The sequence below is a fragment of the Perca flavescens genome, chromosome 13 (genome assembly GCF_004354835.1).
Source record: "Perca flavescens isolate YP-PL-M2 chromosome 13, PFLA_1.0, whole genome shotgun sequence".
Taxonomy (NCBI): domain Eukaryota; kingdom Metazoa; phylum Chordata; class Actinopteri; order Perciformes; family Percidae; genus Perca; species Perca flavescens.
Window position 1 is genome coordinate 2,670,915 of NC_041343.1, and position 17,583 is coordinate 2,688,497.

Below are 17,583 nucleotides of genomic sequence, written 5' to 3' on the forward strand. Positions count from 1 at the left end.
CTCCCCCGTGTACTAACTTTGTTGTTGTACTAACGTACGGTACGTAACGTTTGCTTAGACCTCACAATGCCTTGTGTTTCTCACTCCCGCTAAGTTATTGTTCATAAGACGTGACATGAGTGACACATGCGGGTAGGCCAAGGCGAGAACACGGAGATTAGCTAACGTTTGCCAACATATTTATAAAAAAAGTCACATTCAAATAGTAATTTCAGCATTCGAATAGTATTGATTTTTTTACTATTCGAATTATATTCAAATTTCGGTATTTGTTCCAACAGCCCTAACACACACACACACACACACACACACACACACACACACATATTAATTCATGTATAAATCTTGGCCAGCTGGTGGCACCCTACAACATGAATACTCAGAGAAAGCGCTTGGTAGACCGACAGAAATGACCGACAGAAATGAGAACAAGAGAAGGAGGAGAAGGGTGATCTAGGAAGAGTGGGAAGAGAGAGATGGAGACAGTGGGCATTCCTGACAGAGAGAGAGGGAAGGGGAGTGAATGGTAGGGACAGTGTGAGTGTGCATGTGTGTGAGCTAAAGCCCGAATGCAAAACCTCGCTCTCATAAAACGTGAACCCTCTTTCTAGCTTTATTATTCTGTCTGACTGTAGATTTTTGTCTTCCTGCCTTGAGCCTGTGCTACTGCAGAGTCCATCCAAGCTGGTCTTTTTTTAAACAGGAATGTCTCCCATAGTCAAAAGCCCAGAGTGCACCCCAGTGCTGTGCCACTGCAAAGTTGCCTGCACCAACAGCACTTTGTCGTTGATGTTTGGATGCAAGGTAGGTTGCAGATCAATCTGTTTGCTTCAGAGGAACAAGATGATGGTGACAGTTGCTCATTTTTAGTAGTTAAAGAGATCTTTCTATCAGTGGCTGACTTCTGAGTATTATTCTGTATTGTTCTCTGTGTTAGTGTGTGTTATCCCTGATGAAAGTGAATCCCATGGGATAAAGATTACACTGTTGATTGTGTTTGTTGTTTATAAGCTAAAAAGTAATACTTTTTTCTGAAAGTCAGTGCAAGCACAGTTTTTTTCTATCTGCAACCCTCACAGCTGTATTATTGCTTACTGGGGCTTAATGAGGGCATATTTACAGCTACTGTAATATTTATGCAACCCTTCATTTATCGTAGTGACATGTCGGGACTACTACTCTGCGTTTAATGTGCTGTCATGGAAGGCAAACACTCTGTCTCAAGTTTTGCTGGATTTCTTTTAAGTTATGTTGTGTTTCATATGTCAGGGATTAAGGCGTCACTGTTATAAAGATTTTGATTAATCAGAAAGTGAGTATTGGATCATTTACATTTCTTCAATTATGTATCTAAAGCTTTCAATGAAAGCCTGTTTAGATTCTGAAACTAAATTCTCAGGGTTTTTGTTCTGCTTTGTTGATGCATAAAGCTACTGCTGATATTATGCTGCTGCCTGCATGTGCTTATAAACATATACAGTATATAACAATAATTTGAAAGCAGTGGTAGGCCTTTACTGTGAAGCCGAAAGTGTTGACAATGGCTTGCATGGGAAGCTAATGTTACTAAAAATTTTAACTATTCTAAAATTAGATTTAGTCATGTTCTGTACTTTTTTTTAAATCATACGGTCAAATTGAAACATTGCTTGAATGAAATACATTTCATCACATGTTTGGAAGAACAGTTCAGAAACAAGGAAAACCCACTACTACACAGTTTAGAAGGGGTTTAAGATAATTTTTGGGGGTTTTTCCGCCTTTAATTTTTGACAGGACAGCTAGGTGAGAAAGGGGAGAGAGAGGGGGAAGACTGCAGGAAATTGTCACAGGTTAGATTTGAACCCTGGACCTCTGCATCGATGCATAACCCTCTCAGTATATGTGCTCCTGCTCTACCACTGAGCCAACCCGGCCACAGTTTAGAAGGGGTTTAATCGTCTCCACTTATAGTGATATGGGATTGGTAGTCAATATCAGATTCTGGTGAGAAAAAGTCAGATTCTTTTTTTTTACAGTTTTCAATTGACTACAGATTGATAGCCAGGTACAATGACTCATATGTGTATGCAAAACAGTAATGGCTCAGAAAACAGACAAGCTTCAACCCAGAGGCACAACTCAAAGACAGGCACGTTAGGATAAAAGTTTACGTTTACTGTAGTCTAATAAATAAGTAAAATGTATATATAAAGTGAAGTAGCTCAGCCATACATGCAGGAGCCTGACTGTGCAATGCTCTGTATGTAAGTGTAAGAATTTTAAGCTGAATCATAGTTCATAGTATTAACATATAATTATAGTTGAAACTACAGATCTTAGTTTACTAATATTTATTAAGTGGAAAAAACAAGATTTGGTCAGCTGCTAAACATGGGTGTTGAAGGACGGGGATTGTTATACCCCTAAATTATGCAGGTTGGAGCGGACAGCAGAGGAAAGAGGCCCTATCCATTGCATGATCATGGGGAAGTCTTTTTCCGTCTTATCAGCATTGAACTGTAAGAAATTTTCTGCTAACCGGTCCCTAATAGCATTTAGATACTCAGGAAGCCTAGGAAACAGAAAAGGGGCCCCAGAACCAAGCCCTGCGGGACACCACAAGATAGTGGAGAGGAATCTCACACCGTCTTCCATAAAGACTGTGAAACTTCTGTCATTGAGATACAAAGAATATCATTCTAAAGCTATGCCTGATGTGCCAACCCAATCATGTAACCTCTTAGTCAGGATGTGATGGTTTACTGTGTCGAACTCAGAACTGAGGTCAAGAAGTACCAACATAGAACAATCACCCACATCAGAGGACATTAAAATATCATTAGAAACCCTCAGAAGAGCATTTTTCCGTAGAAAGCTGTTTCCGAAATCCAATTGAAACTTATCATATATTGTGCCTCTCCAACACAGCAGTTAGTTGATTGGCCACAACCTTCTCTAGAAGATGGTAATATATCAAGAGGGCTAGAAGATAGCTTTATTTGTAAACTAATAGGCTTGAAAAGAGTCCAGAACAGTAGAAGATTGAAAGGAGATAGAGTTGGGTGGGCAAGTCCCAGGATCAATACTGGACCTAATAGCCATTAACTGATCAACAAAGAAGTTAAGAAACTTGTTACAATCATCTGTGGAGAAACATGGTAATGTAGAGAGCGGCGGTGTCACAATGTTATTAATAGTATCAAATAAAATCTTTTTGAAGAAGCAATTACTGTATTGACTTGAATATAAGTTTTGATAAATGAAATATTTTTATTTGAAAATAATAAAACACATTGAAAACAGCAAGGAAGTCGGTTGTTTGTAACATTCAAATTTACCTCAACTAAAATTATCTCATCTAGTCTTGTCGAGAAACTGTCCATGGTGCCATTAAAACGAATTTGCGGCAACTCATTATTATTGAGTTAATTTTGACGGCCCTTGTTGTGAAAAAACTGTAATTTAGCTAAAGTGAGTTATTCATGGCTGATACTGTATATAATTCTCAGCAGTTACGTTTTCAGAGAAACAGCAGGTGATAATTAACAGTAATTAGATTAATGAATGCATTTAGTTTCTGTAGTCTCTTTCTTATCACAGCTTAATTCACATTATCCACATGTTCCTTATAAACACTTCAAATGTGTGTGGTCGTTTTTCTGACTGTAATATAGCTTGTCAAATGGTCCATTGACATTGTCATTCAGACCTCTACTTTGTTCTCTCCCGTCATTTTTTCTGTCACTGGAGAATTACAGGCAAAAGTGCTTTTTCCCTCTACTTCCATCTCCTGATTTTAAAATAAATGAACGTTTGTCTGTATCAGTCAGTTTAAAGGGAAGTGATTAGAACATTTTCATGTTATCACTGCTTCTGTTTATGTCACTAAAGTTGAATATTGCTCCGATGTTTTTGTGATTGCATTTCTTGTTCTAGCCCTCCTCATCAAATACAGGCAATTTACACACATACAATATACGTATACACACAATCTGAATTGTACAGTGTCTGAAAAAAGATTTGATTCAGAATACAGATAACTGGATTGGAAAAACACCAAGAATCAACAGACTATAGACACTGGTCTGTTTAGGATTATATGATAAATCCATAAATAACAGTGAGGCATATTCAACAGTGACTGAAAAAAAAAAAAAAAACAGACAATGTGTGGGTACAAAATCCATCGCTCACCTAAAAAGACACACTGAAGATATAAAAACACTTGATGACAACAGAAATGTGTATGTTTGACTGTAAAAGCAAGAAAAACAGAGGGCAGGTGCTCTTTCCTTTCCCCATAGCTCAGCTCCCCCTCCTACTGTCTGTAGGAATTAGGACCGTAGCAGAGAATGGGGGAAGAGAGTCCAACTGTAGATATATAAAGCCACAGAAAGAGGTCAGTGCACACAACCGCTAGGAGATTCCACACTAAATCTGCACAGAGGCTCTGAATCTGCCCTCGGCCATGCCAGCCCACATTTCCATCTCATCTTGATTCTGCTGTAGTGAACATCATAGAGAAGGGATCCTCTCAGTGGAGCATGACAACACCACACGTGAGTGGTGACACTTTACACACAGCTCAGCCCGGCCAGCGCCACGGCTACAGTACATCACATTATAAACCTTCACGTTGAGAGGCATTGCACTACAGGAGGAGAGTGTGCAGTGTTTATGGTGTGCTGACTTCATCAAGCTTAACCAAGAAAATGAATTTATTTTTGGTGTTGATCACCAAGAAGTACATATAAAAAAAAGTAAATATATGTAGTAAGAATCATAAAGAAGACAAAATAGGGCTGCAGCTAAAATATAGGAATACTATATAATAAACCATAATGTATAATACTGTGGTAGACAGGTGAACAGCTAGTATAATAAATATACACACTGTGATGTGTACAGGCATAAACAGATAAATATGGGCTGTATATACTGAGATGTAAACAGTTGAGTAAGCAGGTTTAGCAGCAGTGCAGTCCCTCACAACTGAAGGCCAGCCAGTTCCCATCCCTGAATACTTCTTCCACCACTGCTTTACCGTTTCACCTTAATCACTTTGAAGTTCACAAAAAAAATGTCTGACAGTATCTTATATATACTGTGTATTAGCTTGTTCTAGCTCTTCCCTAAAGTTAGGCTATACTGTACTGTATATCAAAGGGGCGATAGAATGCAAAACCGATTTTACCTTGTCATAGATGAATGACAACAGTTTGGTGGGTAAATAGGACATACATAGAACCTCTAAATCCCATTGACACCTCTATCCTCTGCAAATCTCACAATTTGAAACTGCCTCTGAAAACGGGCAAATCTCAACGAGTCTGCGAGTCTCATTAATAGAGCCTGTGGCTGGATGGAGCTCTATCAATGAGAGCTAGCTAGCCTCCTCTTAGAAAAAAATTAAAAATGCATTAAATTTAAATCGGACAAAAGTGTTAGCTAAGCTTTGTAAGGCCTTAGGGTAGCTGTGATATACATGCCGTAACGAAATTCAAACTGTAAATATACTCTGGTTATGCCGAAACTGTAGCTAACTAGCCGCAATCTGTACACATAGCTAGGATTGAAGGGACGCTAGCAGCTAACGAAACCCCTATAATTCACAGAAATGCATTAAATTGAAATCGGACACAATTGTTAGCTTTATAAGACTTTGGGGTAGCTGTAATATAAGTGGCGTGACGAAATTCAAACTGTAAATATACTCTAGTAGTTATTTCGGCAGCTGACACGTCTTACCAAATTTGCAATTAGCCATCAATTTTCGTAAAATGGCCCATATTTGAGCTTTATATAGTTGATTTCTCGCATAAAAAAGTCTCAGAAGTGAATTTAATAACGAAATAGCAGACAAACAATGTATAACTTTGCAGTTTGAAATATGAGACCTGCTGTCTCGTCTCCAATGTATATGATTCGCCCAAACCAATCATTGGCTGCTCATCTAAATATTCATGAGCATACCATATTTGGAAGAAAAGCTCTTGTTACAAATAGGGCCATATTCACAGGGTAGTTAAGGGCCCATGAAATAGCAGTCGGGCAATTTTCAGCCCAACCAATGTTACATACCTTATTAGGAGACCTTAAGGAACAGTGTGAAATATGCTATATAATCATTCTATCACCCCTTTAACACTGAGGGAAATAATCAAACCTAATACTCATGTTTTATGGCAACATTATTCCACCACATCGAAATTTCTTGATGTCTTGGTCTGTCTCTCCCACCATCTCTCCCTCCTGCCCTGAAGCTGTCCATGGGTTTGACTGATTTTCTATGACCTCTAAACATTTTTGCTCTGCAGTTTTTATGTGTATATACGCAGTGCTTTTAACACTCCCTGCGGTCTGCACCATCTCAGTGACATAAAAGCTGCTTACACTCTGAGGGGGCAGGGAGACCTGTGGCACATGGATGGTCCATTGAGTGTGAACAAAAAGGATCATTGTAATGCTAATAAAGTGTTTAGGCTCAGTAATATAATATAATCTCTCTCACCTGAAAATGTGAAGCTGATAGACATTAGAATAGAGAGGCAAGCTTGACAACTTCTTTAACCACAGGTTTACTTTGCAAGCGCAAAATATCTTTCACACTTTCTGTTGGGAGGAAACTTCATAAAGTTTGTGAAATGCTGTCTGCGAGTAATTTCTAATTATTTGTGCCTTGTTGTAAATTTGGCAAACAATACATCAAATTTGTTTTACTTTGTGTAAAAAACATTGTGTCAGTTTGTCCTGGCCTGTTACTGTACCACTGCAGATAAAGTCAGCTTCTCAAAAGATCTGTATCAGTGTTTTACAAAACGCTTAATATAAAAAGCATAATATTTCCATGACCTGATCGTCATGGTATGATCATGGTATGATCATGATAAGATAATAGGCTAATCATAAAAAGTATGCTCTTTGTGGGACGCACCCTCACTCGTACACGTAAAATATGATACGAACAGCTGATTTCAGCTTCCATCTTCACATCTCCTCCTGGTGGATAGATAAACCGTTGCCACTGGTTTCCACACATGGTGCCTAAGGGTCCTGCCTGGGCCTCATCACGGAGGAACGGGAAATTCCAGGTGGCTGCATCTGTGGAAATGGCAGTAGTATAAAGTAGTGTAGTATAAAGTGACATTAATGTATCAATATAGTGCAATTGACATAGTGGCGAGCTCAATAGTTCAGTAGTCTTATGGCCTGTGGGATGAAGCCTGGTGGTGCAGGACCAGATGTGGTACTGTCTGCCAGACGGCAGCAAGCAGAACGCTTTGTGGTTGGGGTGATTGGGGTCTCTGCACTGCTGGGTGAGATCCTCCATGGATGGCAGCTCCGTCCTGGATCCATGTTGAACGTCATCCGCCTGCGGAGGAAGATCTGTCTCACTGTCTTTGTGATGAGTCCAGGTCAGGTCCTCACCAGTGTTGGGCAAGTTACTCAGGGAGCTTAATATGTTACTCTTTACTTATTACTCCTTAAAAAAGTAATAATATTACTTTACTTATTACTTGTATGCCAACATTTAGCCAAATTGCAGAACTTCAAACATTCTGCATTCCAGCTGTAAATGTATGTTACGAAGACTATCACACATTTACATAGGCCTATTGAGTTTTTTGTCGAGTTTCACATAGGCTTACATTATGAAAAGGACCTGGCGACGCTGATTCTCATCACCATAGTAACTGCACAAGGCGAGAGAGGAGAGGGACGCTGCTCTGCTCACACGGACCTGTTGGATGGATCAGAGCCTTTATATAACGACAGTGCTTCCAGCTGTTGAAAGTGTTCCTCTCTCCGTCATCCTTCGTTTAGCTTTTTGGCTAGTAGCTGATGTGATGTGACCTGCCGCGCGCTAAATTACGACAAGCGCACACGTCACGTCATCATGTAAGAAAGCCTATCTGGGACAAAAAAACAAATCACGGGTAACGCGACATTACTTGGATTAGTAACTGTAATATAATTACTGTTTTGGAAATTGAAATCCCTTACACTACTCGTTACTGTGGAAAGTGATAATATTAAAGTAATGCGTTACTGGCCAACACTGGTCCTCATTATCCTGTGAATCCTGAGGAACCTGAAGCTGCTGACTCTCTCCACCGCAGTTCCATTGCGGTTGATGAGGCCATGTCCTACTCTCTGTTGTTTCTTGTAGTCCACAAACAGCTCATTTGTTTTGCTGGCGTTGAGATGGAGTTTGTTGTTCCGTCAGGAAGTTCAAGATCCAGTCACAGAGGGTGGTGTTGAGTCCCAGGTCTCTGAGCTAAATGAAGAGCTTGGAAGGCACATTGGGGATTAATTCTGAACTATAGTATATGAACAGCCATCTCACAGAAGTGTTCCTCTGGTCCAGGTGGGAGTGGGTAGTGTGGAAATCTAGGGTGATGGTGTTAGTTAGGCCAGTATGCTAATGGTAGTGGGTCCAGTGAGTCAGAAAGAGAGGAGATGATGAAGGATTTGAAAAAGTAGCCTCCAGCTGTTACTGTAGGTGTCTGTCCTGTAGACAGCTGCATACAGCTCGTCCAGGGCTTGATTGGTGTAGGTGTCTCCCTTGGGCGATAATAAGGATGGCATCCAATTATAAGGTGCTCTGGGTTAGGAGAACAGGCTGTAGAATGGTCTCCACATCATGAAGCAGACACCTCCCCCATTGTTCTTGTCTGATTTTATTGTCCAGTCCTGGTTGTGAGTGGAGAGCCCCTTTTGGACAATTCAGTATCATTAAGCCTGCATTTATTAGCTTGCTACTAGTTTACGGGTTATGTCATCTACTGGAACCTTTTTGTGTCACAGTTATTATGCTTTGTCTCAACTCCATTACATCTTTGCAAACCAAACAAGCAGAACAGTAGTTCACAGTAAGTTATGGACACAAATGAAAAGGAAATTATAAGAAAATAATTTATTCTCACCCCAGGCTTCATTCACATCAAACAATGCTCCAATAGTGCTCCACACTCCTTTAATATGGTTGTGTAACCAGAGCATGGGTGATGTTACCCTGTGCTGTAATGCTTCTCTCACACAGTGTATTGTAGGTCACTGGGCTTCTCCCAGGCTTGCGGTCAAAAGGCCTGGGATTGGTACAGTAGTTTAAGCTCTAAGCCTTTCTTTATCTACCTCCTTTACACAAACATTTCACCTCATTATAGCAATTCCACTGTTAACTGCTTGACAAGCCAGACCCACATCCAGATGTAGGGTCTGGGAACTCATCATTGACGGAGCTCGATCCAAGGGGCGGGATAAACGGTTGTCTTTCAAATTCCCTCTGCACGTAATAGGATAGCGCTACAACCAGGCAGAGCAACGAAGAAGGTAGCGGAGCTAGTTGATAGATTAAACTTTTACCGTATCCGGTCGGCAAAACTCCAAACACATCTTCCTTTTTTAAGAATGATTTCTGTGCCGTTCTTTGTTCTTTTATTAAAGAAAAGCCTAACTCCAAGTCTTCCAGAAGTCCGCTGTTCCCAGCAGCAGCAGCCATAAGCCCGCCCACCGACTCTATACACAATGTGATTGGCCTGACCAAAATTTGGTTTTTGCAGCTTGAAAGTCAATGGAGAGTGCCTAGACCCCCCCTGGCTGCCAAATAAATTTGCTGCCACTAGGGGGAGTGTAGATTTCTAGGCTAGCTTATTGGTGTATTATGGCCAAATTTAGGCAAGTTACATTACTCTAAATGCAGTAAACCCTATACATGCTCCTTACCTTTGGTATATGTTGGTGTTTGTACTGTTGAAAATCTTAGTAGATGAAAGATACTTATGATTTTATTGGATTGTTTTATATTAAATAAAGGTAAACAGATGCCACTGCTTCCACTTCTGAATGTGGTCTGAGTGATCGGATCTCAATGTGTCCTCAATGTGTCCTGGGGGCATTTCCACCTGTATTTAGATCTGTCCACCTGTGATCGGATCACTCAAGGACCGATGACAATACCAGGTGGAAATGGGACCGACTCTGCAAGTCTCAAAGCTTCAGGCAGGGAGTACCAGAGCTAAAGGGCCCACACTGCAACAGCCCGGTCACCTTTAGTTTTAAGCCGGGTCTAAGGTTCTGAGGCTGTGCTCTAACTTATAAGGGAGCAGCAATTCAGCAATGTAATTGGGAAGAAGAGTATAGTTTCAGCTATGGTGTGCTTTTAGTTTCTATATTTAGATCCTCTTCTCTCGCCTATTAATTTTGCTATGGTAAGCCAAACAGCAGTAGTAGCTGCAGACACCTGCCTTCCCCCTGTAGCAACATCCCAGTGGAAACAGCATCTGTGTTTGGGCCTATACAGCCCTACAGCAGACAGACACTGCTTCTGGCCTCCTTGTGTTCCCGTCTGTTGGAAGGATAGCTGAGAACAAGCAAGTGCACAATGTACTGTGTGTCTGTGTGTGTCTGTTTGTGTATATTGTTGCAGCTATGTTTAGAAGAATCTGTTTGAATATGTTGAGACTTATAAGTCATTTCTCTGACTGCAGTTAGTTTGCTGGTTCTCACATTGTCAGGAAGTTAATTTATCTTTTACATTTATGTTGCAGGTAAAGGTTGGAATCAGGATTAGGTTTAGGCCAAAGCTAAGCATGTAATGGTGAGAATGGACAGTGGTGTACTAGGAGCAGTGGTTCCCAACCTGGGGTCCGGGCACCCCTTTTTTTGTTGTTAAACAAATTATGATAATACACTAGAATATATAATGTATACAAAAGTCTGTATGAAAACTATACATTTTTGTTCTCACTTAAAATTGGAGGCAGGCTACTTAGTAGGCCAAACCTCCAGGACCTCTTAACCTGGGACCCTTGCTGTCCTCAGGTCAGCTCCTAGCTGCTATCATCCTCATTTTTCCTGCCGCCGTGGCATCACTATTTTATGAATGAAACATGGTGGAGAAATGTAAAAGTCCTGATAACTCCTCTGTATCAAAAAAGAAAGTAAGGCTCTATCTCGAGAGTTACCTCAACTTTGGTTACGGGGAAGGGGGGCTCAGCTTTTCTTATACATAAGTAGGGGGGGCGCCAAGGAAAAAAGGTTGGGAACCACTGTACTAGAGGACCAGTCTTGTGGACACTGAGGACGTGGGGTGGGGGCACTGTCATAAAACTGCATGGAAGTTACTCACTGTAGTTGACCTAGTATGAATTCAGCAACTACTGCTAGAAACTGCCTTCACTCTGAATTGAGACAAGGCAATGATTTCCGATGCAGTGAAATGTGAAGTTGAACATACACGTGTATTCAATCAAGATTTTAAAAATGATAAAGCAAGTTACCAAAAAGTTGAAAAGCTCAATTCTGGCAATTTTTTGTTGAAGTGATACACTCTCATGATACTGTAAATGTGTCAACAGCACAACTAAGACGAAGAGAGACATACAGACAGAGGAAGAGAAACATAAAAAGGGTGAAGTGCACGTGTTGGTGCGTGAAACAGAGGGAGACTGCATATATGGTCATATATGGTTATATATATATATATATATATATATATATATATAGCTGCATCATGACATGATAATCTGGTTTAGCACTAGCTTGCAACACCACCTGGCTGACTGGCTCAGTCGACAGCAGTCAAGGTAATATGCGTTCAGCCCACATTGTTTTCGTGTCTTCTTATCATTTTGTTTTCTCTCCCAACTCCCGACTCGCTGTGTCTTACCCACACTTGGGGCATCAGAATATGATCTCAGTCACGTGTTTATTTTGGAGAAGCAGCCCACCTGGGATGGGGGACCACATGGATAATACGTTGTGAGCAGGGTCCAAAATGAGCACCAGCCACTTGCCAAATGCAAGTAAAATAAATGAGGTCATCCGCCACTGGTGGGTTGCTAAAAAGGCTTACTTCACTACAAACTCTTATCTCTACAATATAGACTGGCACATTCCCAAGTCTCCCAGGGAGTGTACTTCCTTCCTGACCAAGTTGCATCAATATGGCAGCGTTTTTGGTCAGCCAATAGCCAACCTGTTCGCTAACAAGAATATTGCACAGTGTTCTCCCTGGTGGATACGTTCATTCATCCAGTATGGCCCCTTAGGCTGCTCCATGTCTTCCTGCCTCTGAGGCTGTTGATGTACTTGCAAGATGGAGCGGCTGCCAGAGTGGTGACACCAGAGTGCCCTGGCACCAGATGGTACCGAGGTCTGACTTTGAGGGCAGCTACTTGTGTCAGCCATGGCCAATGCCTTATGGCACGGTTTCAAGCAGGTGTTTCATTTGCCATCTTCTTCACGGTCTCCCATCTCAATCTTTGTGCTGTCATAGCTCAGGGACATATTGGTTATAACGACTATTTTAGTCATCTCAAACTTTCTCTGTGATCATTAATTTTAAATGGCAATATATCTGAATAGACACCAGGGGTCTCATTTATAAGTGTACGTACGCCCAAAATCCCCAAATGGCGTACGCCAAAAAAAAAGTCAGATTTATAAAACCGTGTGTACGCACATCTGTAAGCAAAACCCTTTTTAAATCAGAGATTACCTACAAGTAGGGATGGGCGATGAGGCCTAAAATCCATATTGCGATATACATTGCAGCCTCTTGTGATAACAATATATATCACGATATATAATATATACTATTTTAGACCAGGTTACATAGACCCTAAGGAAAGCCAAAATGCTAAATGTATTATTTCTTTTAAAGAGAAAGAAACATAGTATGTAGTTTTGAGAACATTTATTTGGCAAAACTGTAATTATACAACATAATGTTGCAGATAAATAAAATTCAAGTACACTAGTTGCAGAGACTTTAACAAAGAAAAAGCTTAAAGTATTGGGTTTCTTTCCTTCAGTGCAAACCATTCTAAAAGGCACTACACTTAGTTAGTTTAAAGTCCTTGGTTCTTAAATGCTACCCAAGATGCAGAGAACAGGAAAAACTGGTGTCTGTTTAGTTAAGGAACAGACACTGTACTGAAAATACTTTTAGTATTAGGCAAAGATGCACATATTTCAAACAAAGTTTCTTACCTGCAGACTAATGTAACGCATTTGAGCACACTTGTACACACACACACACACACATGGCCGTATGTTCAGCGGGGAAGTACGACGTCTGCAAACACCGGCTGCCAAGATTCCAGTTGTCCGTTATATAGTGAATGGTCAGGCTGATGAAAGGCTCCATGGTACGGCTCGACCACAGCTCCGTTGTAGCTGCTTAAATCTGAACCAAGTCCAAATAATGGATGTTGCACCGGTCTTTTTCACCAGCTCCTCCATTTCGCTTTCAGCCATGTTTACTCAAGATGACGATGATGCGTTGCAGCTCATGGCTCTAACTTTCGCGCGTAGGTTGCGTCATCAACATGCATTATCGCGATAGTGCAATTTACCGTATTTTTCGGACTATAAGTCGCTCCGGAGTATAAGTCGCATCAGTCAAAAAATGCGTCATGAAGAGAAAAAAAACATATATAGGTCGCACCGGACTATAAGTCGCATTTATTTAGATTATAAATACAAGTGTTATTCAACTACACAATAGCACACAGAACAATACGCTGAATACGGTAGGTGTCCGGTATGTTAACGTAACACATTAACAGTTATTGAACTATACAATAGCACACAGAACAACTAGCTAGCAGGGCGTGGAGCATGGAGGTATTAAAAGACGTGGAGACGTAACTGCACCCTGAACGAGCCCCTCCCGACTCCTTCCTCCTCCTCTGGCCGTCTCGCTTTCAGCCCGCGATTAGCCGATTAGCTTTCTTTGTTTTCTTCATTGCAGTAAGAGTCACCTTTTCGCCAGTCTCCCTCATAAGTTTCTCCCTCATTTCAAACTCTCTTTCTGCTGCTCGATTACCGTTTTCGGCTGCATATTTTACTACCTGCAGTTTGTTATCTCTTTTCTTTCTCAGTTGTCTTTAGGAGGAGCGTTCTAGTTGTCACAAGCCTAGAGCGCCCTCTCGCGGCTGTAGACGGCAAAGTTTTCATGTAAAAACATGTTAAATTATATATATTTTGATATATAAGTCGCACCTGACTATAAGTCGCAGGACCAGCCAAAGTAGGAAAAAAAGTGCGACTTATAGTCCGGAAAATACGGTAATTAAAATCTCTATCGTAGGCCAATTTTCATCAATCATTTATATTGCATATCGTTTCTATCACTCATTACTACCCACAAGTGTGCGTACGTGGATCAGCCTCTTATCCCACCCTGTACACGCCCATTTTTAACCATAAATAGTCAATGCACCTCGTGAATGCTGATCAGTATATGAATGACACTGGCAGTTGTTACACCGAATCATGATGACTGGTGGAGAAAAAGCAAAAAACTTCTCAGACGTCCTAAACGGCAGGCATTACGGCACTCTGGGACAGCTTCGATATACCAGACCTAGCCTATATTACTATATTATTCATATATTTATTAACTAAACACTTAACTAAACAGCTGGTTTCCCCCAGAGTGGCAAGGACCTGTTGTCTGTTTGGACCAGGATGGCACGGTTCTGGCGCGTTGCCCTCTCTACTGGACGCAATTCAGTACATAGATCCAAGAGCTCAGCTTTAGGGAATCTAAATTGGCATATTAGCCAGTCATCGTCATGGTCCCTGAAATCTCTTTCTCTCCTGATTCTTCCATTAGCGTAGTCCTGCAGGGCCAGCAGTGCCATCATGCAGCATTACGCACGAGTTCACCACAGTATTTATAGGTTTACAACAATTTGTGATTGTTAACACATCACAGCATCAGCTAGTGGTACCCCCCCACCCGAGATACAATTTGAAGATGAAAGAAAGTGTAATAGGCAAACACACTTTTCTTCATGTAGGTTTTGTCACGGACAGTATTAAAGTTTGGAGTGATAACGCTCCATAGCGGACAATGTGACGGCGAGACGCCACACATTTTTATTTAAGATTTGAGTTGGAGGTGTTTATGGAACAGTTATCACTCAGTACAAGCGCAAATAACACTGCTGGATTTCATCTTCATGGTAGCGTGGATGATATGGAGTGAAAAAATGTGCGTGAGCCATCAATACTTTTATTTTTTTTACTTTTATAGATATTCCCATTTACTCTCTGCAGTCTGACTTCAGGTCACCACCTCACCATCTGCTTTGCCAATTCCTATTTTGTCTCCAATATGTGCGTGAGCATGGGCCAGAGTTTGTGTGGAGGACCGCACATTCTCCAGTCAAGTTTGTTTTTTATAAATCACAACCTTTGCGTGGGAAGTGGCGTTTGCAGATTTTCAGCCCCGTTTTTTGTGTACGCCACGTTTATAAATGAGACCCCAGAGCTGTCATCAACCTGGATTTATGTTTATTTTGATAGATTTCACAAAATAATTATTTTATCACAACGCAGCAGTTTAATGATTGCTGGTTAACATGTAGTGTTAATGGGCCGCGATTAACTAACTGTTTCATACTCATTGAGTTGTCTGACAACAGAAACAGAAAAATATGTAAATGAAAAAAACTATATGGTGAATTTGATTGCATTAAAACAGAGTATAGGTGACCACCGGCTGTGTGTGTACATGCTGAGTCACAGGCAGGGAGTGTGTTGCGGCAAAGTTAGGAAGACAATTATCTGTTGCTAACTTAAAGTTGATATACCCGATCACCCTGCACAGCTGTTGTCATTAACTTGTATTTATGTTGATTTTGTCAGACGAGGTCATGACCATGAAATAATGATTTGTTCAACCAGCCTGTCCAAGTGGATCTAATGCACACTTTTGATTTTTATCAATTGTAAAGAGGACAAAGAGGAGATTTAGCTCTTTTTATGTTGTTCCAGTGTTCCACTGTAGACAGAGGTCTAAACAACATAGAAACGCTGCTTTACTAAGCCTCACTGCAGATTACATTTCACATAAATTGCTACATATGGGCGCCCATATAGCTCAGTTGGTACCCATATATAGAGGTTTACTCCTCAAAGCAGCAGGCCCGGGTTCGACTCCGACCTGTGGCCCTTTGCTGCATGTCATTCCCCCTCTCTCTCCTCTTTCACATCTGCATTGTTAAAATTACCTGCAATGGTAAAATTCTCACTCAGGAGAACATGAGAACCTACAGTAGGCATGATCACAGACAGACACAGACTAATCATATATATATATATACTGTGTAGATATTATCACATTTATCCATCCGTCCATCATTCATCTGTACTCACTAATCCTGACCCTGTCACATTTGAGTTTGCCTGTGAATGAACTGAAATGATAATATATTCTTAAGAATTAAGTTCCTTTGTCACTTCACCCTTTTATCTCTCTTACATCTTACAGGATTATGCAGTAGATACGCATGCATGAGAATACAGCTCAGGCACATTTACAGAATGTACAGTATCTCTATTTTAGTAGCACTGGTAGCTGATATATTGCCAGCCCCGAGCTGCAGCCTCCTAACATTAGAATGCATCTCTTTGCATTGCTGCCTTTAGGCATGATCAGAAATAACTGTGATCAATGGGGCGTTACAATTGGTTTTCATCTTAGCGATGCAGCTAGCCACACTCTTGGCATGAAGATCTCTTCTGTTTGTTTAACCCCTCATTCCCTCAGTCTGTTGTATCTACTAATTGCTGTTCTGTCATTCTAAGACTATACAAATTGACTTTGAGAGGAAAGCTCTTCCTCTTTTGTTAGATGTTTGGGCCAAGTGTTGAAACCATGGTAAAGTGAGAGTGCCGCTGTAATCATTATTTTATTTGGTTAAAAGTTGAAAAGCTAATATGTCTTTCTCCATTGTCTTCCTACTATAGAGAAACAGTAGATTTTTGCTAAGAATTGTGTCATGCTTTAGTTTACTCTTTATCACAGAGATATCCATGGGATGACATCATCGTTGCTCTGTCTACCCATCTGTTACTAACTCTGTGTTTGCGTGTGTTTCAGTTTGTAATCCCCCTAGCCACATCTGTCCTGCATGAGCTGACATCTGTTGTGATAGTACAGAACAACAGAGACACCCACTGTACTGTATGCGCCAGTACCTCCTGCTGGTGTTTGTGCTTCTGTATGGGTGGACTGCTTGTATGCTTGGGATTTTGGACGTGATTGGTTGTTTATGCACTTCATTTCTTAGTCATACCTGTTGTGTTTGCTCTTGGTGGTTACATATGGTCCTGTTGCTCTCTCCAGAACAGGCCACCAGCAGTACAGGGGTCACCCCACAACGGCCAGCCCCCACCCTGCATGAACCCTGCCTTGACGAACGCTCCTTGGGTGAGAAAGGGGAGGAGGGGGGTAGTATTTTTCACCCCATCCAAATTGCATACAGTATCATTCTGGTAATCAACCAGAGTATTTATTCTGCTGACATGATATGTGACAAGTCATGATTCATTTTTCAGTTTTCATCAATCATGCAGTTAAAATAAGATTGCTTCATGTTGCAATGTAATGCGAAAATTAGATTTCTAATTCATGGCACCCTGTGTTCATTGGCTCACAACACACTTTAGAGCCATTGTTGATTCTCATGACCATCTCTGTTATCACTATTGTTATTTTTGACATAATTCATGTCTACACTGGGTTTACATGTTAACCTGGGATCCATTTTGTGTCATATGAATCTGTTGTTTTTGTTAGGT

General features: G+C 40.9%; 1 protein-coding gene across 3 annotated transcripts in view; it reads left to right on the forward strand.

Annotated features, from left to right (window-relative positions):
- LOC114566355 (disks large homolog 1-like) overlaps window positions 1-17,583 on the forward strand; it is a 152,708-nt gene that overhangs the window by 100,863 nt on the left and 34,262 nt on the right. For all 3 annotated transcript variants that reach the window (XM_028594739.1, XM_028594740.1, XM_028594741.1), the window contains exon 5: window positions 17,129-17,212. In XM_028594739.1, coding sequence (XP_028450540.1) covers window positions 17,129-17,212 — 84 coding nt within the window. The remainder of the gene's footprint in view (window positions 1-17,128; window positions 17,213-17,583) is intronic.